At 52.9% G+C, this 26,901-nt stretch overlaps 1 protein-coding gene across 2 annotated transcripts; it reads left to right on the top strand.

Moving 5' to 3' along the window:
* Positions 1 to 2,453: 2,453 nt before the first annotated feature.
* LRRN2 (leucine rich repeat neuronal 2) lies at positions 2,454 to 23,746 on the top strand. 2 transcript variants are annotated; one of them, XM_072355895.1, is made up of 3 exons: positions 2,454 to 2,770; positions 11,250 to 11,309; positions 19,475 to 23,746. In XM_072355895.1, exon 3 carries the CDS (start codon positions 19,762 to 19,764, stop codon positions 21,850 to 21,852), a length of 2,091 nt encoding a protein of 696 aa, XP_072211996.1. In that variant the 5' UTR covers positions 2,454 to 2,770; positions 11,250 to 11,309; positions 19,475 to 19,761; the 3' UTR covers positions 21,853 to 23,746. The 2 variants fall into 2 exon arrangements, with proteins under 2 accessions (XP_072211996.1, XP_072211995.1); XM_072355894.1 differs by lacking the exon at positions 11,250 to 11,309.
* The last annotated feature ends 3,155 nt before the right edge of the window (positions 23,747 to 26,901 follow it).

The raw sequence follows: 26,901 nt of genomic DNA, 5'->3' as shown, positions 1-26,901 counted from the left end.
GCCTGAGGGAGCTGCTGTTATGTCCTTAAATCATTAAAGAAAAATAATATTGGCAACACAACAGCTCCTGTATCCATGTAACACCGAGGCGATGCTCCGGGGGATGTCGGCACTTTGTGCCCAGCAGCTCTATCCCCAATGGAGACAGTGAGGTTGGGGAGATAGCTGGGAGGAAGAAGAGGAAAACACCGCTGGAGCTGATCCTGCCTATAGCAAACCTGCAGGAGCAGGCTGGGACCTAAGGAGGGAGGAAACCTCTCTGGTCACCATTACTCCTGACTGGAATGGAGGTGTGGTGAGGCAGTGCCACATGCTTTGAGCCCCCACATCCCTACAAAAACTGTGTTGAAATCAATGGAGCATGGAACAGCTGGGTTGGAAGTGACCTCAAAGATCAACTCATTCCTACCTAACCCAGACATAGGGCCATGGGAAGGTTGGGCTGCAAGGGACCTTACATCCCATCTGTCACAAGATCAGTGCCCAACCAGCTCAAGCTGCCCATTCATTGCCTTAGATATCTCCAGGGATTGGGCACTTACAATCTCCTCCTGCTCCCCAAGAAGCTAATGTGGGGTTGGAAGAGAATGTGAAAGGGAAGAAAATCACTGAGACTGCAAGCTGCTGCCCCAGAAAGAAAAGCTTTAACCCCTTGCACCAGGGGAATATCTTCCAGGTGACTTCAAACGCATGCATGAGAGCCATGAGAAGTGCTGAAGCAGCAGAGAAAATAAATTAGCACCATCTCGGCTAAAATCCCACACAATTAAAACCTGGATCAGGCTGTACTCATCTTCCTGAAGATAGCATCTTGAGAGTGACGTGCATTAGTCATCCTCTGCAGCGGGCTGGCTTCACTCAGGGATCAGCGTGGTTAGCAGCAAGGTGTGAGACAGGGAGGGCTCGGGGCCACCCGGGTGGCTGGCACATAAGGATGCATTGCTGAGCAGCTGCTGCTCACCCCATAGCAGTGGTGTGGGTCCCCATTCTCAGAGGGGTCCATCATGGGCAGCAAAAGGGTCTCTCCTTTCTGTAGTGCTTCATAGGGTGCTCATTGGTTTTGGCACAGTCTTGCATGACCCAGTGTTTGGATGCAGCCTCAAGTTTCACCCCCTGTTACTTAAAAAGCCACAAGGGAATTTCACAGCTGACACCCCTCTTTGCCTCTCAGTTTGTGCTGAGAAGCATTTAAGCGAGGCTAACATTAAACATGTGCTCCCATTAACTCTCCATTTAAATGCTTTGCTGAATGGGGGACGACATGCCAGAACATCACCCATTTGGTCTGGGCACATGGGCAGGGATTTGATGTTATTGAAGTCCTGCCAATTAAATCAGGTCACTCCAATCTCTCCTCTTCTCCCTCACTGACTCTGGCATGTGTGTGTGCGGCTGTTCTCCATCCCTGAGCTCCAGGCAAATGCATGCATGAGATGGTGATTCAATGGCCACTGTCACCCCTGGGGCGAGTGGCATCTGCAGGGATCTGACATCAGATGGTAAAAGCATTTTGGGGGGAGTTTTGCTGGCAAGAAAACAAAAGCTGAGGCCGCTCTGCTGCACTGGTTTGCACCCAAGAATCCTGCCTTGGTTGGAGCCCACATCTGTGCCTACATCTGCAGGGGGGCTGGAAGTAGATGAGCTTTAAGGTCCATTCTGTGGTTCTATAGTGGTATGATTCTGTGGTTAACCCCAGTTCTCTCTGTCTGACTACAGTCAGCCTTCTGGACTCAGCCTCCGGGCTTCTGCACCCCAAGTTTGACTTTATAATGCCACTGAAATTAGGATTGGATCGTGGGTTAAAGAAGGGGAAATTTTGGCTTGATTGAAATCCTGCCCTACAGCAGTTCTCGGGTTATGATAGATCTGCCATTCTCAGGCTCTTATTGGCAGTTAGGGACTATTTCTTCCCACTAATGGGAAAGAATGCCAGAGGTGAGCCATGGGCAGCGGATCCTGCGTGGGGATGTGGCCACCACCCAATTGGAGGAGATATTTATTAAAACACATAGGAGCATCCATAGTGTCACCAAGGGCAGCCTGGGGACAGGACTGGTGCCAGGAACCAGGCTGTGGAAGGGAAGAAACCCTTTGAAAAGACCACCCTCCCCATTACTCCCCAAGCACAGTGCCAAGAATCTTCGTGTGAGGAACCCAAACTCTGTGACCCCCCTGTTACCACTCAGTGTCCCCATGTTGTCCCCGTAGGGAGCAGGAGTCACTGTGGATGTTGAGGGGTGCAAGCGAGCAGATCCATCTCAATGGGAGCTGTTGGGTAGCATTGGCTTGTGGGGGTGCCAGGGGTGGCCGTCCCCATGTCACCAGCCCACGGATGGGTGCGTGGTGTCCCGGTGCACACCAGAGCTGCAGGAGTTAAGGCAGCAGGAGCTGGTTCGGGTGGGTGGCACGTCGTGGCGACAAGGCTCGAGTGAGGAGGTGGACGGGGAAAGGGAGGGGAGAAGAAGGGAGGAGGAAGAGGAGGAGGAGGAGGAGGAGGAGGAGGAGGGGGCAGCAGCGCCTGCAGCGCGAGGGGAGGATGGATTTCTCTCCCTGCTGCCACCAGATCGAGCGCTGAGAGAGAGCACAGAGGCAGCGTGCAGGGCTGGGCTGTTGTCGTTGTCGCCCCCCAACCCCCCCAACCCCCCTCCCCATAGGACTGGAGAGCTCTTTGATGGGTCCAACGCAACCCCAGCCTTTGTCTGCCCGCACCCGATGAGCGGCGGCCGCAGCGGATGTTCACAGTGATGGGAGACGAGAGGAGACCCCAATGGTGAGTTGGGTTCCAGCTTCATTATCGTTGTAGGATGGTCGTGGTTCTTGGCAGGGGGGGGTGGGGGAGGATGGGGAGCTCCTGTGCTTGGTGGTTCTGCTGTTTGTTTGGGGTTTTACCCTTCCTTCCTTTCTCTCTGATCTCTGGGATGAATGGTGCATTAAAAAATAAATGAGTGGGTAAGCAGATGACAATAGGAAGTGCACACAGCATCTGTGCCTCAATGGTGAGTGGTCCAGGAGGGGGGCAAGGAAAACAACGGATGCTGCAGGGAAAGGTTTCACTCAGAAGTGGAGGGGGAGCTGGGTTGCTGGTTATATCCTCAAACCCTCTTTGGGCTGATTCTTGCCTGGGTGCTAATGGGGTGACTGTGGAGATGCAGTGGGGTTGCATTGGTGCCATTGAGATTGAAATGTAAAACCCATCCAGCATTGCACTGGGATGCCAGCAGGATGTGATCCTGCCAGGAGCAGCACTTCCAAGCATTAACCCCTCTGTGCCCAAGCCCTGGAGAAAGTGCCAAAGTTAGGGCATAAAAAGAGACTGTATCAAATCCAGCAGCTTGGTCTTGTGCTCTCCCTCCTTCCTTCCCAACCTGCTTTTACCTTCCAATGCCAGGCACAACTCTGCTGAGCAAGGCAAAAAGCAAAGGGAAAGCAAACTGGGAGCTCTGGGCGGTGGGTGTGCAGCCAATGTGCAGCAGGGTGCTGGGGGTGCACAGCCCCACAATGCAAGGATGGCCCCTGGGGGAGGAAAGAAGCTTTGGGCTGCTCTGTATGGGAAGCTCACGGGGTCATTTTAATGATCTCTCTGCTGGTTTTGTATTGATTTTACTCCTTCTTAACTCCCATTCTCCATGCACACACTGCTGTATACAAGCAGAGCAGCCCCTCCTGTGGCTGTAGGATGCTGCCAGCCCACGGATCAAAGGGCACTGAGAATCCTGGGGTCTGCATGCCTCTGTGCATTAAGGCCCCCATGGCTACACACAGACCCTTCCCATCTCCCCACCCTCCCCACCATGTTGCTGTTCAGCTGCTGAGCCAGTACCCGGCCCCTGCTGCTGTTTGGAGGACAAGCAGCCCTGATGCTGCAGCCTGCAGGTCAAGCCTGTAGCAAAGCTAGGAAGCAAACATTGCTTGCCTTAGTTCTGTGTAGCTGCAGGGTCAGTGCAAGTTCCATGCAGTGCTGACTGCTCCCTATTGCAGGACATTTTTGTGCCCATCAGTCACTGGTGGTCAGGTTTGGGACATGGGACACTGCCATCCAGCTGCTGTCCTCCTCGCTGTGGCTGGAGACACCCATCCTTCCAATTCAGCCTCTTTGCAGAGCTTTCCTTGCACTGGTGCAGAGCTGCCTTGGCACCTTCTTGTTGCTGGCATCAGGGACTGTGCAGAGCAGGGATGAGAGCAAAACCCGGCGCCACGTTCTGCTCCTCTGCCATTTTAAGCTCCTTCCATTGGGTGGGACCCTTTAATATATACATATAATTTATTTTCTGCAATATGAAATGAGAAACTCAGTGTCAGCTGCTGGGGCTGAGCTGTGGGAACACCCATGGTGGGACACGATGACCCTTGTGGGGCTGAGAGCTTGATGATCCTAAATTCCTGCCTAGGGCAGGGATGGGGCATGTAGGGAGGTCCTGAGCATGGGCTGGTACATGGTAGACTTCCTAAAGAGCAGCCAGCATGGTATTGACCCATGGCAATTCCTTCTCAGCTTGGTGTGATGGGGATATATCCATGACTTTGGTTCCCCTGGCTATGATAGGGGGAAATATCTGCACCATGAGCAGTAGCTCCCAGCCCAGCCGTGGGCAGAGCCACAAGGATCAGGATTGCTTGCTGAGAATGCATTGGAAACAGAGAAACATCACAGTTCAATGAGTCCTAAACTTGTTCTTACGAAGGGAGGTGGTCTCCTTGGGCTTGGGGCTGCATGTAGGTGTTGGGGGTTTGTTTGTTGATCCTCATAGACCACCAGTTGTACCATGCCCCAAACAACCCCTGCATCCTGTGGGGCTCCTGCACACGTGTGCCATCCAGGTCCCCCCTATTTCACACTGACCCCCACACCCAGGCAGCAGCCAGCAGCCAGACAGTGACACGGTGGCTCAGTGGTAGTTGACAGCAGAGAGTATTTTTGTGATGAATAAATTTATAGCAGGCTTATAAGAGGCTGTTCCAATGGGTGGGTTTAGGAAGGGAGTAAATGGCTGAGAAAATCACTCCGGTCATGGCTGGGAACAGACAGGGCTCAGAAGGGGGGTGGCAGCCCCCAGCCCTGTCCCTGTGTAATGCATGGGGAGGGGAGTGAGATGCAGGGTCCCTCAGTGGGATCCCAGTGATGCCCCTATCCCATGAGGGGGGGATGGATCCTCAGAGTCCTCTGTGTCCTCTCAGACATCTCATGTCGTGCTCCCTGTGAGCTGTTTGCAAACAGTGGGAACGACGCCCCGGCTCTGTTGTGTTGTGCAATCCCAAATAACAAATAAACATGGGAAAATAGGGATCCATTCCCAGACTGTTCACAAAGGGCTTAATTGGGACATAGCAATGCCTTATAGCCTGCTGCTGGCTCTCTGCACCGGGGTGCTTTTCACCCAGACAGGCAGAAGAGACAAAGTTAGTCGATAAATCACTCATGATAAATTATTCACCGTCCTTATTCAGAATGAATGCCAGCTTCCCCCTCCAGCAGCTTATAAATGTACCCATATTGTCTGACCCCTCCGGGCCCCAGAGCTGCCCGCTGGATTTAAAACCCCATCCCAAGCACTATTATAAAACCATATATTGTGGTGTTTATCACCGGCCATAAAGCAGCCGCTCCAGCATCAAACTTGCTGTGCAGGGTCAGGATCTGCCCACGCTGTCCTCCCATTGCCCATAGCCGAGCAGAGCCCCATCTCCAGCTTCATACTGGGAAACCTGCTTTGCAGTGATTGCTTTGAATGCGAAAGCTTTCATCGGTGCCAAGTTTGCAATCAGCATAAAAGGGGGTTTTGCATTTTAACCAGCCTTTCCCAACAGGGGAACTAATCCCAGCTTAGTTTAGGGATAGAAAACACAGGGAAACCCCACTCATCCCAGCAGGGCTGTGTGGGTGAAGAGCATCAGTGTGGAATAAACAGAGGAAGCAATGCTAGCACCTGGGAAGAGAACAAGAATTCATCTTTTCTCTTTGTGGAACGTTATAAAATGAACCAATTTGTTTTGCTCCTGAATGCGTGTTTCAATCGGGAGCCCATCGTTCTCTCGTGGTATGAGAATTAAATCTAATCCGAAGGTTCAGCCTTTCAAAACGTGGTTTGGAAACGCAGAACCAGAGCTGCTCGCTTGGCTTGAGGAGTCCAATTGGGTTCAGGCATTGCTCTGAGAGCTCTGCAGCATCTGATCCGAATTTGCAGATGGCCGCAGTTGATCCGGAGCTGCATTTTGCAGTGAATGCTTTTAGAAACATGGAGGAAAAAATGGCAATTCCCATTCCTGAGTCAGTTTTCCTCCCTTCTGTGTGCTGAGGGCTGGGCAGCTGGGCTTCACAGGGCTGGATTTGTGCAGCATTGCATGGGTCACCATGCTTTATTAGTCCAGAGTTGGGTCAGACCTTCCCATACCCGCTGTGTAGCAGCAGGATCCAACCCTATACTGAGCACTGGGAAGGATCAGCATTGAGGGCTGGCTCTATGTCACACTGCACTGGGGAGCTCTGAGCTGCAGAGCAGCCCAGTGTCACGTTTTGTTTTATGCTTTCCCAAATGCTGAATGGGGATGGCAAGCAGGAGGAACGTGCAGTCGAAGTTGTTTTCCTTTGGGAAGTCACTGCTGTGCTTGAAGAGAAATGGATGATGGATGCTACAGCATCACCCAGCCAGCACTGCATTCCTCACTGTGCTGCTCCACTCACCCTGCCCAGGGCTTGGGGCCAGCCTTGGTTCTCCTTGTGTCCTTGATGCAGATGGTCTCCTTGGGCAGCGCCTGTCAGTAATGGGATTATGGAGCTAAATGAGTTGATAAACCCCAGCAGGGAGGGGGAGAAGTTTGCAGTGAGAGGCTCCAAGCAGCTCCTGTCCACCCAGCAGTGTCCTCCCTTTGCTCCGCTTTGTGTGTTAGATGCTAAGGAGGGGATGGGATGGGGTTTTGCTGCTGTGGTACCCAGAGGGTTCTGCTGCAATCCCTTTTGGGATGCTGTGGGTGAAGGGAGAGAGTGAGAAAGGGAAGCAGGGTGGAAGCAGAATGTGGAGAGGTTGCATTTTGCTGTTTGTCAAAAGAAGCAATAGAAAAAAGAGCAATGCAGGAGGCTCAGCACCGCGGGGCTGTACCAGGTGGGAGAAATGGCCCAGCAGCTCTGCATGGGTGGGAAGACCCCATAGTCTCCATCCCATTGGAAGGGTCCCTGATGTCTCCATTGGAGGCAAAGCCTCTCTGCTTCCCAGGTAGGGTTCAGCACCCCCCAAACCAAATAGGAACAATGCCACAGCACAGAGCTTTTCCTCCATCCCCGCCCTAGGAAGGGGTGAAGCATCCCCAAAAGCCACGCATGGCAGTTGCTATGGCAACCCTACATTTTTCTTGTGATTCCTAATGACTTATTGGCATTTGCAGTAATCTACAGTTTGGGTGTGTTGGTTTTTTTTCTCTCTCTCTCTCTCTCTTTGCTGGATGTTTCTTTGCCTCCCCTTGGCCCCGAAGAATGGCTTTATCCCATGGGGTGTTCAACTGGAACCAGGCTGGGGATGCTGCCCAAATGCTGTCAGCACAGCTTCCTAGGGAGCAGAAGAAGCTGGAGCCCTTTGCACAAGGCAGGTGCTGAAGCACAGCTTCTTTGTTCCCCAGAGGAGAGCACAGAGGTGGGGATGGAGAGGGACTTCTGCAAGACACAGATGCAGCAGACAGCAGAGAAACAAAGAGGGGTCCCATGCAAACCCCAAAACCACTGCAGGGTTGGACAGCACTTTGAGGAGCAAAACTCAGCTTGGAGAGAGAAATCGGTGCTCTCTTGTTTTCAACCCATGCTTAAGACCAAAAATTAACGCCTCGCTCAGGTTTGTTGGGGCGGCTTGGGCACAATTTGCCATTGCAGTTTGTGGGGATGGAATGGGACCTGAGGTCAGCAGGGGGTTATCAGTGCAGCTCTGAGCTCTCCTGCACAGCTCCTTCAGAGTGCAGCCTATACGTGCAGCCCTGCCTGCTATTATTGCTGCAGGTTGCATCTGGAGGGTGAGCAGAGAGCAGGAAGGACTCTACCAGCAGCACTGGGAGCAGCTCCACATCCAAGCTGCCATCCTTGTGCTCCTTATGGCTGTCGTGTCCTGATGAGCTGCTGAAACATCACCTGTGATCCTCAAGACAGCATAGGCAGGCAGCTGTCCTCCTGCCCCTACACCTGCCCTTGTGCAGCATTCCCTGCCTGCAGCACTACTGCTTAGCTGAAGAAATATTGTCTTCAGCAACAGGCATCTCTGGAGAAATAACAGCAGACGTCCCATGGTGGCTTAGATTTTAATTACGCTCAGGAATTCCTTCTCTTTTTAAAGCTGTGTTTAATAAACTGTTCTTCCTCACCTGCTGAAGGAAGCGTAAAGAGCTGCAGTTTATCCGTCTTGAAGGGATAGGCATCAAAATGCTGCAGTGAGAGCACTTCAACCTAAAGCATCCCCTGGGTTGGGGGCAATGCATGAACCCAGTGCTCAGCTGCCCAGAGCAGCCGTCCCAGTGCTTGAACTGGGAGGTGAGACTTTATCCCTGTACCACATTGACATGGATGTGTGTTCCCCAGGTGACAGCCTCCTCGCAGCAGTTTGCATTTGCTGCGAGCCACGTGGGCAGCAGAGCTCAAAAGGCTTTTTGACATTGCCCTGAGCATCCCCGCTCTGAAGGATGCTGCCATGGCTTCAGTGTGGGCAGGAAGGGGGGAGGATTAGGGCCATGCTCCTATTGATCCTTCTGTTTCCATGCTGCCCAGCTGGGGAGAGTCTCTTGGGTGATGCAGCTGGGCTCGCCTGGTTGGAGTCACCCCAAGCAGTGTTGTGCTGGCCACAGGGTCAGGATGCCCGTGGGATGGGGACAGAGCCTTGTGCTGAGTGGGTTGAGGACTCAGGGTGACCAGGAGCAGCACGGAGCAATGAACACTTCCCCATGGATTTCATATCTTTGGAGAGGAGGTTTCAAGCAGCTTGCATGCTGCAGCTCCAGGCGTGCTGCTTGCTTGGTTGATTAGAGGGATGTAGGAATAAATGGAAGAGATGTGAGCATCCCTCTCCAGTCCCAGCTCCTGTGCCGTGCTGCCTTGATTTTTCACAAAGACTCAGTGTCCAGAGCTTCAGAGCTGTCTGCATCACTCAGTCAGGCTCACAAGGGCTGAAAATCTTGCTCCCTGTTCCCTCTGCAGGCTGTGCTTCATCCCACCCCGACCATCTGTGGGCTTTTCTGTCTTGGCAGCATACAACAGAGGGCAATGGCATGTCATGGATACATATACCATCATTTCTTGGCATGCACCTGTCTCTCCAGCACTCACACCGCTGCAAGGCACAAGCACACACTTGTGTTATGAGCTGCTATTGCTGTCATGTTGGTGCAGCTCAGTGGGTGTATACAGCATAGGAGTGACTATGTCCCAATGCCTGGCTGCTGGCACTGCTCCATGCTCTGTGCCCTGGGCTGCTGGGACTGCAGGAGCTGTCTGAGAGTCAAAGAAAAGAGGGCAAATGAGATCCTGATTCCAGGGGAAGGAGCTGCAGTCTGCTTTAGGAATTGCAGGTGAGGAAAGGAGGAGTAGAGGGAAAAGCAGCCCTGCTGGTGTAGGATTGCAGCAGGTTGGTTGCAAAGGGACCAGCTGCACATTGCAAGGGTCTCAGCTTCAGATTGCAAAGGTCCTAGCTGCAAGTTGCAAAGGTCCTGGCTGCAAGTTGCAAAGGTCCTGGCTGCAGGTTGAAAAGGACCAGGCTGCAGGTTGCAAAGAACCCAGTTGCAGGTTGCAAAAGATACTGGCCCATGGGTGAGCCTGCAGCACACCCAGCCCCAGCTTTGCAAGGATCCAGCTCCCACGCAGCAGCGTCGCAGCCGAGATCCTGCCAGCAACCTGCAGGGTGGGAGAAGGCAGAAGCTGGAGGTCTCCGTTTCCGCTGAAATCTGGCACCTTCCCCCTCTCTGGCAGCCTCATTAGAAGCTATAATTACACCCGAGTGCTCACAACACCCTTTCCCAAGCACCCTGGGGATAAAAAATATACCCAAAATTCCAGCAGGATGCTCTGAAGAGTTGGGCTTGATTGACAGGAGCAGCAATGGCTGCAGCACCCCCATCCCCAGCAGAAAGAATGGGAAGGGAGGGACCTCACAGGCAAATCCGCTGTGTCACCCAGCAGTGAGGATAGCAGTGCTCCCATGGAGGAGATGGCAAGCGATGCGTTGAGACCCTTCCAATGGGTGAAACCCATGGAGCTGGATGCACGTTGCAAAGGAACAGGCTGCAGGATGCATGGGGCCGGGGCTGCAAGTTGCACCAAATTCAGCCACTGTGCAGCTGTTGGGGGTGGATTGCATAAAGATTTGGGGGGTCTGCATCCTCTTAGCAGTGCGACACACATCTCCTGGCTGTGGTGCCCACAGGAGCTCCAAACCTCCAGCAGAGTTCAGAGCCAGCCCACCTGGGATTGCAAACAATTAATTTCCCCAATCTGCACAACGATCAGCTTTGGAGGTGAACAATTAGCCGGGCACAAATTGTAATTGTCATCTCGGTTCTGATTTTAATTTGGCCTAATCAAGGCTAAGTGGGGCCGTCTCGCTCCTTCTCCCACAGCCCCCCCCACTTCAAGGCTCCATGGGGATGGGGGCGGTCTGAGACCATAGCCATGCCCGTGGTGGGGGTGCAGGGTAATACATTCATTTGTATTACAGGCTGCTTGTTTGCAGACATCAAGGCCAAGGAAAGCTGTATTTAGGGGAATTGGCTGCCCATGTCCATGCGTTCTGCTTTGTCACAGCCTGTTAGCCTCTCTGCTTGCCCTTTGAAGCAAGGGGTTGTCACTTAATCTGAAACAAAGCACCTTTCTGATTTTACCTTGCTGTCGCCATACATCTCCGGCCATGCATCCCTTCCCTCCCCCTCCATCCCTCCATCCCCATGGAGGTGGTGTCTGGCATTCATTGCCCAAACTGAACAATAGCTTTGCTTTAAGGGGAAAGTAAGGCTTTAAAGCTTGGCGGGTGGCATCTGAAACCATGAAAGCAGCCTTTCAGTAGCTAAATAATTCAGTTTGAGAAATAGATGCTTCACGTTGTCATAGATTGCAACACCTGGGGTGTCACTACCATGCAAACATGGGTACGGACAGATCTTGGTGAAGGGAAGGTTTAAGCTCAGTGGTTCTCATGTCAGAGCCAGGGATGTGACTTGTGTGACCATGAGAAACCTGGTATAGGCTGGAAAGCTGCTCTAGACTGAATATTATGCAGAATCTCTCTATGCAGATGGTGTTCAAGCATTGCCATGGGTTGCCCAGGGAAGTGGTGGAGCCCCCAAGCCTGGAGGTATGTAAGAGATGTGTGGATGTGGTGTTAACAGACATGGCTAGAGATAGACTCAATAGGTCCCACTGATGGTTGGATGCAACAATCCCAAAGATGTTTTCCAACCTCTGTGGTTCTGAGACAGCAGATGAGCTCCTCCAAAGCTGCCTGTGCACCCCATGCTGGGATCCTATATCAATATATAAGCATTCAATAGCCCCACTGCCTGCTCCTGGTGAAGGCAGTGAGCTGCAGGCCCTTGCCTGGGGTTGTAACCATCAGCTCAGCCCCATGCAGCAATTTGGGTGGCTGTAGTTCTCCCTTATTGGACCGAATCAGCTCTGCACCATTCCCTGCTCTGCATCTCAGTGTCACTGCACGGCATCCACTGTCACCACACTGACAAGTGGCAGTGACAAACAGCACAGCCATCAGCTAACAGTGGAGGCTCGTTAGGACCCCGTTAAAGCTGTGTGCTTAATTGGGTACGAGCTCGGGGGCTGGAGGGTGCAGGGTGATGCTGAGCAGCGCTGTATTGCTGCAGGTCAGAGCTGTGGCAGTTGGGTTCTGAGCTCATTACCATTTTCTCCTGCTATCCACACACATGCCTCCATCCAGCATCAGGTCGGGTTGTGTTTTTTCCTTTCCAACCATTAATGATACAACCCAAAGTTCCTCCCAGAGCAGCCCCTCTCTTCCTGCCTCTGTGACTCGAATGGATGAGTAGCTCTGTGGAGCTCAGTCATGCAAAGAGCATTTCCTGGGGCATATAGGAAAACAATCTTTTGTCAGTTCCTCCAATGGCAATAAATTCCCTCGAGCTGCTCCTTCCCCTCATGCAAGCCCAGAGGGGCTCTGTCTGCAGCTGCACCCACCTTAAGGGCATGCACCCATTTGGAGGCAGGCACACACAACTCCACTCTTGCTCTGTGCAGTGCAAAAGAGCCCCTTGCAATGCAACTCCATGCCAGCTGAGAAGGGTGCAGGGCTGCAGCAGGGAGCTCCCCCAGCAGCAAAGCAATGCTGAACTGTGCCCCACGCACCTCGTTGCCTCACTGCCAAGGCTGGGAAGCCTTAAAACAGGCGGGATGAAGGAGGCAAATGTTTTCCATTTTCCCTTCCCGTTCCTATCGGGTGCTTTTATTATTATTATTATTTTATTTTAGATCCCCTCCTTTTTTGAATGACAGCTCTATCAAAACAGCTCATTTGGAAATGTCAGGTCCATTCTTGATAAGTCATCAGTCACGGTGATTGGTGCTGACAGACGCCCTGCAAACGGTGCTGTGCTATCTAATATACTGCGCTGCAGTCTTTTGTAATATCACATTATTTTATTTATTCAGCATGGCATGAAATCTCTCCTTTAGGAAATGGGAAGAAGGGGGAAAAAAAAAGAAGCATTAACCCTCCCGGTGATGTTTCCCTCTCCTGGATAACCTAAATGGGAAGCAGCAGACATCAGGATGCAGCATGGCACAGCAGTTCCAGTGTCACCATTCAGGGCTGTTCTGGGGGCACTGACCCCTCTTATTAAGCCCCATAGAGCTGCTGTGTGATCCCATGGGTTCAGATGGGCTGAGACCAGTGGGTGCTGCTCTCCTGCACCCCCTGATCTGCACTGAGTAGCCTTTGTTTGCTCTCATTAAAGCCTCTGCAAAGTGCTCAACATGTGAAATATCCTTTTTATTAGCTGGAATTGACGGGGCCGTCTGGGACTGGTGTCTGCTCCACTTTCAAGGCCAGGACTCTGCCAAGCAGCTGGCATTTGTCTCAGTGCTCTGTATCTCAGTGCTTCATGTCTCAGCAATCAACTCCTCGTGCACTCAGCATCCATTCATTGCAGATACTCCCAGTACCCAGGAGTGGAACAAGCTGTGGTGTCACCCATGGGCACACAACCATGAAGCCCTGCAGAAAATACCCTAAAACCAGAGCGGGGCAGGCAGAGATCTATAAAAGCCTTCACTCTCTTTCAGCACTGTGGCCAAGTGTTGGAGCTCTCCTGGATTTGCTACCTTCAGGATTTGCTACCTTTCCTGCCCCCCCCCCCTCCTCTATTACTTTCTCTCCTTCCCATCCCCCTGGCCACCCCATAGCCTGATAGCCGCAGCACAAAAGGCTGTGAGCAGACTGCAAGCTGAGAGCATTCAACCGTGTCTTTCTCCCCATATGAAAATGCTGCCCCTTCCTCCTCCTCCTCCTCCTCTTCCCATCCCCGTTGCTCCCATGGCCCCGTGGTTGTCACATGGCAGCAGCGGTGTCTGTCAGCCACCAGAAAATGACAGCAAATGGCAGGAAAAGGGCTCTGCTAATAGCATGAGTGACATGAGCACACTGTTCACCAGCACAGAGGCTGCATAGCAGCATCCCACTGCTGCCCAGCTCTATGCTGGGGGGGGGGGGGCTGCAGGGTTTGGAAGCAGGGAAAGGGGTTGGAATGAGGGCTCAGAGGAATGCATCGATGCCCCCACTTTGCTGTGAGCCAATTTGGTGCACGTTGGCACAGCTCTCCCTACCAGCCTTGGACAGCAGGTCCGTAGCGAGCTCATTAGGAGAGAGCTGGGGGTGATTTCCAGGCAGTTCAATAACTGAGCAGCGCAGCGGGCAGGAGGAGCCACGTGGCTCATTGCAGCACCGGGGCTGTTTATCTGCCAGGCAAAAGCAGAGACAGGCATCGCCTGCAGCACAGCTCCCTGATGTTGCACTGTGCACCCCATCGCTGCGTATAGAGTTTTGGGGAAGAAAGCCTTCATTTCTGTCTCCAAACCTGGCAGAATGGAGCCGAACCTCACGAGCAAGATTCTGGTGCAAAAAACACAGAGTTTCATGCTGGCAAGGGCATGGTGCAGGGATTGAGGGGCACAGCAGCATCCCTGCAAGGCGTGGGGGCCTCACACGGGGTCCTGAGCAATAGAACTGCAGGGAGGTGAATGAGCTCTGTGCTGGGCTCCGCTGATAGCAGATAGCATTTTCCAAAGCCTGAGGGTGTTGAAGGAGCCAAACGGCATTTGGAACCCTGCATGAGGCTCTCAGAGGCTTTTATGCAGTGAAGGGCTCTAAATTAGCTATTGCCACTCAGGAAGATTGGGGAGATAGAGCTCTGGAAACAGAGACAGTGCAGCAACAGTTGGAAAGGGCAAACAGCAAGCTGGAGGATGAGCACAGCAGCAGAGCGGAGCCATTGGTAGCAGGATAGGAAGCAGCCACCATCCCATCGCATCCCATCCCATCCCATCCCATCCCATCCCATCCCATCCCATCCCATCCCATCCCATCCCATCCCATCCCATCCCATCCCATCCCATCCCATCCCATCCCATTCCATCCCATTCCATCCCATCCCATCCCATCCCATCCCATTCCATCCCATCCCATCCCATCCCATCCCATCCCATCCCATCCCATCCCATCCCATCCCATCCCCATCCCATCCCATCCCATCCCATCCTATCCCATTCCATCCCATCCCATTCCACCCCACCCCATCCCATCCCATCCCATCCCACCCCATCCCATCCCATCCCATCCCACCCCATCCCATTCCATCCCATCCCACCCCATCCCATCCCATCCCCACCTCTCCCATTGCCATCCCTTGGCATTGGGGATGCTCTGGCTTTGGGCTGTTTGCAATGGAAGGGGGACCGTGCTGCAGTGGCCATGCACAGCTGAGCCCTGCTGCAGCCCAGAGATGTGCCAGTCGTGTGAGCAGCATCCAAAAACGCACTGAGATGCTGCCCAATGCAGCACGGGGTCTGCTGAGGACACCAATATTTCAGAGTAAGGAACGATTCAGCCACAAGCCAAGGCTGAGAATCCATCTTCCCCAAGATCCAGCTGGGAGATCAGCCAGCTCTTCCAGTTTGCTTTTGAAAGACGTTTACAAATGCACACGATAACCCTGAGACCAACCCCGAAAGCAGGCAGCCCCAGGGCTCCTGGTGGAGTTATCCCAATGAAACAGCCTCAGGGCTTCCCATAACAGGAGGATGGTACAGGACCCCTTCAGGGCCCAGCACAGAAGCCACCTGTGGGTCCAGAGCCTGAAAGCAAAAGATGAGGAAGAACAGCCTCATTTCCCAACCCTCCTCATTAAAATCCATCCAAAGCACTTGGGGTTGGGGGGGGGGGGAGGGAAGCAGCCTGATAAGGGCATGAGCATGGCTGCTGCCTGCTGGCTGCGGGTGGATGGAAGCGATAGGAGGTGCAGCAGTGGAGCTGTTTGCTTTGCACGCTCCCCGGCAGCTTTTTATCTGCTGGCTTCTTCCTGGATGAGCAGAAGCAACTGTTATCTCCCTCCCTGCCAGGAAAGCTGCTGGATGAGGCCCTCAGGCAGCAAGCAACGTCCCAGAGTCTGCTTGCACAAGACATGGATTAACCGAGGAAAGAAACACCCAGAGCAACAGCCAAGCATTTGGGGGGCTCTGCTCCCTGCCTTGGGCAAATGCCTTTTGGGGGGTAACAGCTCAGCACAGAGCATGGCTTTGCCCCATCCATGCATTTGCTGGTTGCAAGGATCCATGTAGGATTTCCCACCCTCTGCTCCGTGCTGTTTGTTTGCTTTGAAGCTTCAAAAGGGCCCGGATAGGAGCATCCCCCTCCAACCATGTAGCAAGGGCGTAGAGCTGCATAATGCCCCGGGATTTAATAAAACGCTTCAAACAGGCAAAGTTTATTTTTTTTTTCCTTTGCCAGCTGCTTAATTAAATTGCCTAATGCTGTTTGCGATCGCAGCACAAACTCCTGTGTTTAAAGACCACAGCGTTGCCATGGCACTCACCCGGCGGATGGTGAGGGGCTGTGACAAAGCATACAGATGAGAAAGGCAGTGCCGGGCAGTTGCCACGTTACCAAAGGGATCGGGTGGATTTGGAGTTCTTTATTTATTGGTTTATTTTCTAACGTGGCAGCAAAGTCCCTGCTGAGGTCTGGGTCGGGTGCTTTTTGTGCTGAATGGAGAAGCTGCTTTTCCACCTTGGGGTATTGATGCTGCAAAGCCAGCAGTGCTGCTGGACGAGGTTGCAGCAGGAGGGTTGGGGAGGTGTTTAGCTTCCAGAAACACTGAGCGTTGCTGCGCCGTTGCTGCGCCATTGCTTTGTACACCAGGTTTGTAAGGACACGACAGATTGCAAGGTCGGAGGGTTTTGCTCCACTCCCAGATTGAGGCTGAGATGGGGGTTGAGCATCTCTGACCCACAGTGCCACGTGTGCATGGCAAAGCTTCTATTAGCTTCTCATGTGGGAGGAAAGCAGAATTCACATCCAGCAGAGGTTCTAATGAGGCCTCCAGCCTCAGCCATGCATGGTGCTGAGCCCCAGCTCTCCACCCCCTGTTCTTCTTTTCACCCCCCATCCCCACCCCCATCCCACTTGCACTAATAGAAGTACCACTAGCCATCATTATTGGAGGGCTGGAAGGATATCAGACCTGGTTGGAGCATTGGCAGATGGCTGCAATGGGGAGGGGGAGAATCCTCGAGTCATTGGATAATCATAGAGTTCTTAAGGTTGGAAAAGACCACTAAGATCCAACCACATCCAACCATCAGCACCACTGTACCGCTAAGCTGTATCCCTCAAATCACAGAATGGATGGGGTTGGAAGGGACCTCTATAGACCATCACGTCCCAGTCCCATCAATGAACAGGGGCACCCACAGCTCCATCATTTCCCACCCCACCACCACCAGCCCCAGGTAACGACTGGACCTCAACACTTTAATTGAGATTTAACACGTCAGGGACCGTATGTTAAACAGGGGATCATTAAAAACCTTCATTAGAGATTAACAGCTTTCCAATAGATAACCCGCCAGTGTCACAGCTGTCGAAGTGGCTCAACCAGAATACTGTTCAGTTCAGAGATCCCTTGGGATGTACTTAGCACGTTGTAGCTCAGGGTTGATCCTGTACTCCACACCATCACACAATGATGCTCCAGCACTGACATTTCACTTCCAGAGCCACGGAGGGCTGTTAACATGGGAGGGCTGTTAACATGGTGATGCTTTGCGTAACCTCCAGCCATACCACACCAATGGGCCAACACAGCAAAACCCTACAGAATGGAATGCTGCAGATAAAGAGGAGCATTTCAGATCACAGCAAGGTACCTTCCTTCCAAGTTTTAGAAGCAGTCGATGCAGAACCCTTTAACTCGCTGCTGGTTTGACTCATTAACACAACAGTGCAGATGTGACTTCAGCACAGGGATAAACATCACTGGGTGCCACGACCCCAAGGGACAAACATCACTGGGTGCCTGAAGGAGGAGGGTGAAGCAAAAATCCCTTCTGTGGGGTCGCATGCAGGAGGGATGCACACATGGGTCTGATATCGATGTCTCAGTGCACAGAGAGGATCATGCTGGGCTGGAGCAAGTGTGTGCATCTCAGGCTGCAAAGCCCTGCAGAGCTGCGTGTTCCCACCCTCCTGCTCCCTGCACACAAAGGATGGATCCCCCTCGGGCTCCTTTAGGGTATTAAGCCCTGGAAAAGAGCAAAAAGGCATTTGGGGAGGGGGAAGGGGGGGAGACAGGTCCTCCAGCATCTGGCTGCCAATTCTCATCCGGCACTGCATTGATGGGGATGCAGGGGCTCACGGCTGCCTGAGCACAGCAAAATGGGAAAGCTGTGACAGCCACACTCAGGCTCGGTAAAGCTGCCATTCAGAAACGAGGACGGTTTGGCAGGAGCTCACAGCACGCTCAGGGCAGTGCGGTGCACCCAAGGTGGCTGGGATAGCTGCTAAGCCTTGGGGACATCACCTGGGGACATCACTGCGGGACTGATGCTGCTTGCAGAGAGGAAGCATTGCCCTATGTCTGCTTTTCCCCCAGCCTCATCCCATCAGGGTGACAGAGGCTCTCCATCACCTCCCTCCCCACAGCACTGCACACCCTTGGGACCATCAGCCCCTCTTGTTGCCACTAAGGGAGAGGGGAGGGCAGGGAGCCTGCTTAGCTGCAGCCATCCATCTCCCACAGCCAGGCAGCAGGAGAGAGGCAGCAGCAACCAAAGCTCCTTCCACGCGGTGATTTATCTCCTGGCTTCATCCAGCAAACTTGCTGATGAAAAGACTCTTCCCTTCTCTGTGCCTCATCAATTCTCATTCTCCTGGCTTTTCTATTTTGTGTTGGGCTGGGTTTTTTTCTCTTCCCTCTCCCCCTTCTGGGCTTCTGCTGCCTCTTCATGCAACGTTATGTGCACAGCATCAGCCCTCCCTGATCCATTCGGGGAATGTGCCCAACAGAACCAGAAACCCAAGCAGAAAATGACAGTTAATTTGAATCCTATTGCTATACAACCACTGGGGCCATTGGAGCATCACCTCACACACAGGGCTTTCCATAGCCAGCCCTTGGCATGAGTGTTTTTCTAGGCTCTTCTTTACAACCATAAGGAAACATTATATATATATATACACATATATATTATTCCATATTAGTTCTTCTTAAGGAGAAAGAAATTCTATGATGTTTTGACTATGATATAATGACTAGAGAGATTTACAGCCACGGGAGTGCCCGTGCACTTAAGGAAGATGAGGGTCCATCAGAAGAGGCAGAAATCAATACCACCTTCCTCTCCTTTAATGCTGGTCCTGCAGGAGGTGCTTTAAAGGCAGTGCCCCCACAGCGGGCGGTGCAGGGATCGATTCTGGCATCAGGTCTGGTTGAATCAATGCCGACTAAAGTTTGTTTGTAAGCCCTTTATAAGGAGAACAAAGGGGTGCACCCAGCAGGGATGGGGTTAACGGGCTTCTCTATTCTTCTAGGAGCCTCTAATGCATCAGCGGCTCCTGGTCCTGTTAATTAGATCCTAGCAGTGATTTAAGCTTTGAGGTGCAAGATTGGGGTTGGGTGGTTGGTCCCAGTCCATCCTCTGATTCCCTGAGAGCAGCTGGGATAGGATTCCCATGGCCAGGGTCATAAAGAGGATGAGATGGGCCTAAGAGGTCCACTGGTTGCTGGTAGCCCTGCACAGAGCAACCATGAGCCAACATCAAACTTCTTGGGCTGGGAAGGGAGAGATGATGCTGCCGATACAAAGGAGGTGAAGTGGGATGTATTAGTAGGTCTTGGGGCTGGTGTTGGAGATCCTGTGCATGGGGCTTTGCCTCTCCAGCCCATACCATGTGTGCAACTTCTCCCCTAACGCAGCTTCTTGTCTGCCCTCTTTCAGGAATGATCTTGAGGAGCAACCTGGAAAATGCAGCAGAGTGCCAAAATGAACCCACTGGGGAGGAAGAGGAGGTGAAGCTCTGATTAGAGGACTGGCCCCACTCAAGGGGGTGATGTACCCTCAGCTGAGGAGGCCAGGCAGGGCAGTGGGGGCTGATTGCTCCGAGGGCTTCGCTTGGGGCATCTCCTCCCGTAGACCACCTCCCCACCACGGTCACCCCATGCCCCTCTCTGGCTGCATTCCCTGAGCCATCCCTGACCAAAGGAAGCCAATCCCACCACCCAAAAATGAGAGGTTTCCAGGGCAGCTCACTGCTGCTCTGCATAGTGGCTGCTGCCGCCATCCCCATCGTACCCTGGAAGGTGAAATGCCCTCTGCAGTGCATGTGCCAGATCAGACCCTGGTACACCCCACGCTCTGCATACCGGGAGGCCACCACTGTGGACTGCAATGATTTATTCATCACTGCTGTGCCCGAGGATCTGCCTGCAGGGACGCAGACATTGCTTCTGCAAAGCAACAACATTGCCAGGCTGGAGCAGAGTGAGCTGGACTATCTCAGAAACCTCACGGAGCTGGACCTGTCGCAGAACAGTTTCACTAATGTTTGGGATTTCGGCCTGAAGAGCATGCCACAGCTGCTCAGCCTTCACCTGGAGGAGAACCGGCTGACCGAGCTGCCTGATAACAGCTTCCCAGGGCTGGGCAGCCTGCAGGAGCTTTATCTGAATCACAACCAACTGCGTAGGATCGCACCCCGCGCCTTCGCTGGCCTCGGCAACCTCCTTCGCCTGCACCTCAACTCCAACCTCCTGCGGATGGTCGACAGCCGCTGGTTCCAGATGCTGCCCAGCCTGGAGATCCTCATGATCGGAGGCAACAGGGTGGATGCTATCTTGGATATGAATTTCAGGCCCCTGTCGAATCTGCGTAGCTTGGTGCTGGCTGGGATGAACCTGCGGGAGATCTCGGACTATGCACTAGAGGGGCTGCGCAGCCTGGAGAGCCTCTCTTTCTATGACAACAAGCTGGTGACCGTCCCCAAAAGGGCGCTGCAGAGAGTGCCCAGCCTCAAGTTCCTGGATCTGAACAAAAACCCATTGCAGAGGGTCAGGCAGAGTGACTTCACCAACATGCTGCACCTCAAGGAGCTGGGGCTCAACAACATGGAGGAGCTGGTGTCCATTGACAAGTTCGCCTTGATCAACCTCCCCGAGCTGACCAAGTTGGACGTCACCAATAACCCCAAGCTGTCTTTCATCCACCCCAATGCCTTCCACCACCTTCCCCAAATGGAAACCCTCATGCTCAACAACAATGCCCTAAGTGCCTTGCATAAGCAGACGGTCGAGTCCCTGCCCAACCTACAGGAGATCAGCATCCACAGCAACCCCATCCGCTGTGACTGCGTCATCCGTTGGGTCAACAGCACCGAGATGCGCATCCGCTTCATTGAGCCACAGTCCACGCTGTGTGCTGAGCCCCCCGACCTCAAGAGGAGGCACATTCGGGATGTCCCCTTCCGAGAGATGACAGATCTATGTCTGCCTCTCATCTCCACCAGCAGCTTTCCCTCCCGTCTTGAAGTGATGGATGGTGACAATATCTCCTTTCATTGCCGGGCGATGGCAGAGCCGGACCCGGAGATCTACTGGGTCACCCCCTCAGGGGTGAAGCTGATCCCCTATGCACATGATGGACGCTACAAGGTGCACCCCGAAGGGACTCTGGAGATCATGGGGATCTCAGCACAGGAGGCCGGGCTGTACACCTGCGTGGCCCACAACTTGCTGGGGGCAGACACCAAGAGCATCACCGTGCTGGTCAACAGCTCCTTCCCACGTAGCGAGGCCAGCCTGGAGCTGGCAGTGCTGGACGTCCAGCCCTACCACATCCTGCTCACTTGGAAGCCACACCTCAACGCCGTCTCCTCCAACCTCACCTGGTCCAGCTTCCTGCTCAGCTCCAGCTTGGACACAACCAACGTCGCTCGCATCCCACTGGGCACCCACGCGTACAACATCACCCGGCTCCACCAGGACACGGAATACTGGGCTTGCCTGCACGTGGCCTTTGTAGACTTGCAGGCCAAGGTGGCATGCGTCAACGCCAGGACTAAAGAGGCCATCCGCCACCACCGCTTCCTTGGGGACAGGCAGTGCCTCCTGACACTGTTGGCCCTCAGCATCCTGCTGCTGGCCACCGGCCTGGTGGTTCGCTGTGGTTCTGGGGACGAGCCCAGGAGGGCTGGGGATGCACTGTGGGATGCGGGGGCCGTGCGTGTGGTTTACCCCCGTCTCGCCCAGCATTGGGCTCAGGGGCCACGCAGTGGGCAGCTCCTGGCTGTGGAGGTGCAGGCGGCACCCCTGGACTCTTGAAGGCTGTCACATTGGTTGGGTTGGCTGGGAGTGGGGTGGGAAGAGGGAGGGAGAAACTATTTTTTACCAAAACGAAACAAAAACAAACAAAACAGAACAAAAAAGTGAAGATGTGGAGTAATATCATGGACTTGACCAAGAGACAAAGCAGCGAGATGGACGTTGAAAAGCAGAGCTCAGCCACGGAGCTTGCAGAGCTCTACATGGTCTGGATCCATGTGTAGCTCCTACAAGCAGCCCTGGGACAGCTGGGATGGTTGAAGAGCCATAGGGATGGGCAGCAGGTCACCCCTTCCCATATGCCCTGGCACTCAACCAGGGCAGTTCCATTGCTGGACAGTCCTTGCTTTGGAAATACAAAAGAAAAAAGCCTTTCCCTTTAGGATATGTTTCCCTTTCTTTGTTTCTTGTTTTTTCTTGAGCAATCAGACACAAACCCACCCCCTGCTCCTTCCCACTGCCCCGACCTTTGCTTACTGCCATCCCCCAGAGCAAAGCAGAGGGGATGGGTGGCAGCCACGTGGGCAAACAGAGCAGAAGTGGCAGCGGTGACGCATCTCTTAATGGGCATCCCCGTAGGGATGGCTGATTGCAACCTCATATCCTGCAAGCACAATCTCGTGGCTGTTTTGTAAACTTCGATGGGTGATGTTACAGAATGAGAAAGGGAGGGGGGAGGGGGAGAAAGGATATTCTTGCTTTTCTATTCTTTTCTTATTTTCCATATTTCTGTGCTGAGAGGGCTGCATGGTAACAAACCTTCCTTCAGATGCAGGAGGGAATGGGATCGAGCACAGTTCAGACCCAGCACTGCTGTACACTGTGAGAGGTGAAGGGAAAGCATAGAATCTGCTCTCCTGCTTTCTCTATCGGTCAGTTAAAGGCACATATGAATGGGGTCCATCGCCCTGCACAGTTCAGCTGAATGGTTGCTACAACCCATGGAAAGAGTTGCTGAGAAACAAGCAATGCTGCAAAACAGAGATTGAAATGCAAGATGCATGCAATTAATTCAGCTGGAGCAGGAGATGGCTCCATGCTGCCATAGGGAGATCCCAAATCCCTCACCCCCAAAAGGAGCTGTTTTCAAACCATTTATAGCTCTTACCCATAGACCTGGCTGCAGGCAGCAGCTGGAAAGCACCATTGGTGGCCTCATCCACTATTCATTGCTGCAGCTGTTTATTATCAATGTGCTGTGTCAGGTGAAACCATCCCCTGTCCCCATTCTGGAACATGGACGGGGCCAATGCAGCACCATGGGGCAGCACCCCACAGCCCTCAATGCAGGGCTCAACCTCAGCATCCTGCACCAGCCCAGCCATAAATTTCCCCTCTGCAATTTTTCGTGCCATTTCCAGCTCCTGATCGGGGGCATCAGGCCAGGAATGAGCTTCTCAGGGTGAATTATAGAGGCTGCAAAGCGTTATAGGGCTCACGGATCCTCCTCTGCTCAGAGGCTGAGCCTGCAGTGGAAAGCAGTGTGCGACCTCGACCAGAGGGCTCTTCAATCTGCCACCCTCATCCGTCACAGCAGATCCAGGACTGGATTCTCATGTCTCATTTCTGCTTCTTCCACCTTCCATCCTTCCACCTCTTTCTCAGTGCAAGCAGCATCCCATATGCAACAGAGCTTCTGACAAGGCCAACTGAAAACACAGCACACCAGGCTCTACCTTAAGCTCCTAATAAAACAGGTTTCTGGAGGGGTCCTTCTTTCATGCAGCCCCACAGCATCACCCTGCACTCAGCACCCATTACTGGGCAGCCCCAGCACCAACATCCCTCTCCTTCAGGCTCCCAGAGGAGCTCAATGTGCACATCGTTATTGGTTCATTAGGGAATCAAAGCAGGCCTCTCCTCCAGCACTTCCTCCAGAATGATTTGAATTAAAACACCCAACCACCCCGGGAAATGTCAGCAGTGTGATCCATATGCATGATGCCATTAGGATGAAGCAGGTGACCTACCTGTCAATCTCCACGGTGAGCATCTCTCCCTCCAAACACTCCATCACCTCTCCCTGCTCTGCTGCAATGCTCTGAAGATGGGGAAACAGACAAAGAGCTGCTCAGCACTTTGCACACTGCAGCTCCTACCTGAGCCAACCACCAAGGAAATGGGTTCAGTTGAGCTCAGGTGGGCAGTGAGGTGCCCATCAATCACACTGATGGAGAGCAGATCTGCTTTGAGCCAGGAGAGCACTGACCTCCTTGGTGCTGGAAGGGGGTGCTTTGCTATTAGCTGCATTGCTTAATTTCCAGTCCCTGCTCTGTGTTTTGGGATACTCCTCCCCACCTTGCACTGGGGTGCTCAGGTTTCACCTCCTGCTTTGGAGGGGGGGAGGTCACCAAAGGAGTAAAGGTTTGGGGACATAGGGTTGTTTTGTCGCAACGTGGCAATGCACTATGGATGCTGGTAAGCCGGGGGTCTATGGAGTCATCCTGGAGCCGTGTTAAATCCTAATGAGGGGCAGGGAGGGGGAATTGAGTTTGGGTTTGCACGTGGCAGGGCTCCTGCTAATGAGAAACGGATGCTGATAGGAAAGAAGGAGCTGGAGCCCCAGCTGGGAGGAGCAAAGAGCCACAGGGAGAGCAGCAGTGGGAGGGTTTGGAAGGGCAAAGCCACAGCAACAGGGGGCTGAAAGCCCCATCCCTTGCAGAAAGCTGCTTTGCACCTCGAGGAACCACACTGAGAGCAGCAGCGGGGAAAAACAGCAGCAAAACCTGCCTGGAGGTGCATGGGGGTGGCTGCCCCATCACTCAGACCCATGGAAAACCTATAGGGAGCCACAGGTTTCCAGCAGGAATGCCGGAGGGTTTTGGTCTTTAACCAACCCTTTGTACACCTCACGTAGCATCTTGTAAATGTTTAATTACAAGAAAATTGCAACCTGAACGGAGAAGCACACAAACGGAGCTGATAAATATTTAAAATTGCCACCACGCCAGATCTGAGAGGGGGGGGGATTAAGGAAAGATAGATTGGAGTGACAGTTATTAAACACTAAATCCCTGCAAATGTTACCGGGTGGATAAATAATGCAGCTCAGTGACAGCCGGCTGTGGGAGAGGGGGGAACATCTGCTACGGGAGGGAGAGGCTGTGGTGCATCCCAAGATCCTGGTGTATGTGTGTGTGGGGGGGGGAATGGAGAGCAGCCTTTTCTGCTTGGAAACATAATTCTAAGTGCTACTCAGCAGCTGAGAAAGAGCCCATAGAGGATGGTGGCAGCAGCAGCTTGCATGGAAATACTGGGTTTTCCTACTGGATATTGTTGGGGTTTTTCTTCTTCCATGCAAAGCAGCTGCATGAGTGCAGCAGGGTTGGGCTGGAGGAGCACAGATCCTGCACCCTCCATCCTCACTGTGCTCCCAGCTGCCCCCCCCCTTCCAACCCCAACCTTGCTGTCAGTTTTGAGGTCGCTGCTCGGATCTCAGTTATTAAATTCCCAGCCAGCATTAAAGATTTACGACTTCATGAAAGGTAACCAGCAAAAAAAAGTTAATTATCCCTAATAGTCCAGGCTTCGCTCTGGCGGATGGAGGATGCTCAGAGCATGAATCGCCCCAGCAACCTTCCCAATAAAATATTGATCTACCAAAGTCAGTTCGTGATAAATATTACAGCAGTGATGAGGCTTTGCCATGAGCTGCCTCGTCCCAGTGCAGTGACACAGATTGCTCTGTGCTGGCTTAGGGTTGCCCCATGGATGCCAATGCCCACCTGGTAAATCTTTAATTGAACTGTGAGCCTCACTGGTATGGAGAGAACAGGACATAGTTAAATGGGGAATCACACAGCTTTAAGTGGGGAGAGATAAGCGGCACCTATAGGACATTAAATCTGGATAGAGCAGCCAAAGAGTTGAATTAAACATCCCCCCCATCAGCAGGGCAGGCCTCAGACCTGAACTGGATTGGACCCAGAGAGCAATGGGAACTCAATGCACAGGCTGAATCCAAGCACAGAAGGACAGATGAGCATCCCCACTGTGACGTGCACAGGGTTAATAGCTGAGGATGGGCCGCACTCCTTGCCCTCTATGCTAGCACAGCTGATTGATGACACAGTGCTGGTGGGCAGTGTTTTAAGCCAAGTTCAGGGTTATTTTTCTGCTTATTTTTATGGTTTAAAGGCCCGGCTCGAACATGTTTTATTTCCAGGTAGGAGGAGAAAACACAACTTTCCGAGCAAGGGTCAGAGATAAGAGTGCTCCGTCAGGATGAAGCGAGTGCTGCTTTATGCCAAATGAGAGTAACAGCTGGAGCTGGAAGGGCTGTCAGCGTGGCTTACAATCCTCTGCTAATGGCAATAATGAGACCATTGTAGCAAGTTAACTCGCTTGCTCTTGTATTCTCCTTTGTGGTATTGATTTTAAGGAGAACATGGTTTCCAAACAAAATAATAACACCTAGCACTTGTCAAAGCTGCTCCCACGCTCGCAGCAATATGCAAACGTTTATGTGCCATTTAAAGCATCCCACTAAATCACTCCAGTGAACGTCCTTCCTGATTTACTGCTGGGTGCACAGGAGGATGCTGCAGTGCCAGGGTGGTTTAATGCAGACTCTGCCAGGTGACTCTTTGTCCAGGGCTTTTGTTCAGAGGGTTCCCTAATGCTGACACCTGGGTCACTGACACTGCCCCCAAACCACTATGAAAGATGAGATATAAAGCAGTACAGCGAAGCTGAAGGTCTTCACAGAGCAGCAGCCAAGCAGGAGCAGCCCTACAATACAAAGCCTTTCTGCTAAGCTACAGAACAGTACCTCTTCCCCATGGAACCACCATCCCTCTTGCATCTGTGAGGATGAAATGCCAGCTGTCCTGCTGTTTCCCATAGGAGATGAATGGCCACCTCTTTCCAGCACGCACCTGACCAGCCCTCCCTGTTAAGCCGAGCTCTGAGGTGAGCGATTCCATCTTGCTCCAATATGTTTTGTTAGAAATAGGAGGATTTGTTCAGCCTGCTGAGCAATGCAGGATGGACGCAGATGCTCTGCAGCAGCCTCCTGCACCACCCCAGCCTGGTGGAAACATGTGGCCA

The sequence above is a fragment of the Excalfactoria chinensis genome, chromosome 23 (genome assembly GCF_039878825.1).
Source record: "Excalfactoria chinensis isolate bCotChi1 chromosome 23, bCotChi1.hap2, whole genome shotgun sequence".
In the NCBI taxonomy this organism is placed as follows: Eukaryota; Metazoa; Chordata; class Aves; order Galliformes; family Phasianidae; genus Excalfactoria; species Excalfactoria chinensis.
This window is presented reverse-complemented; position numbering and strand designations above follow the sequence as displayed.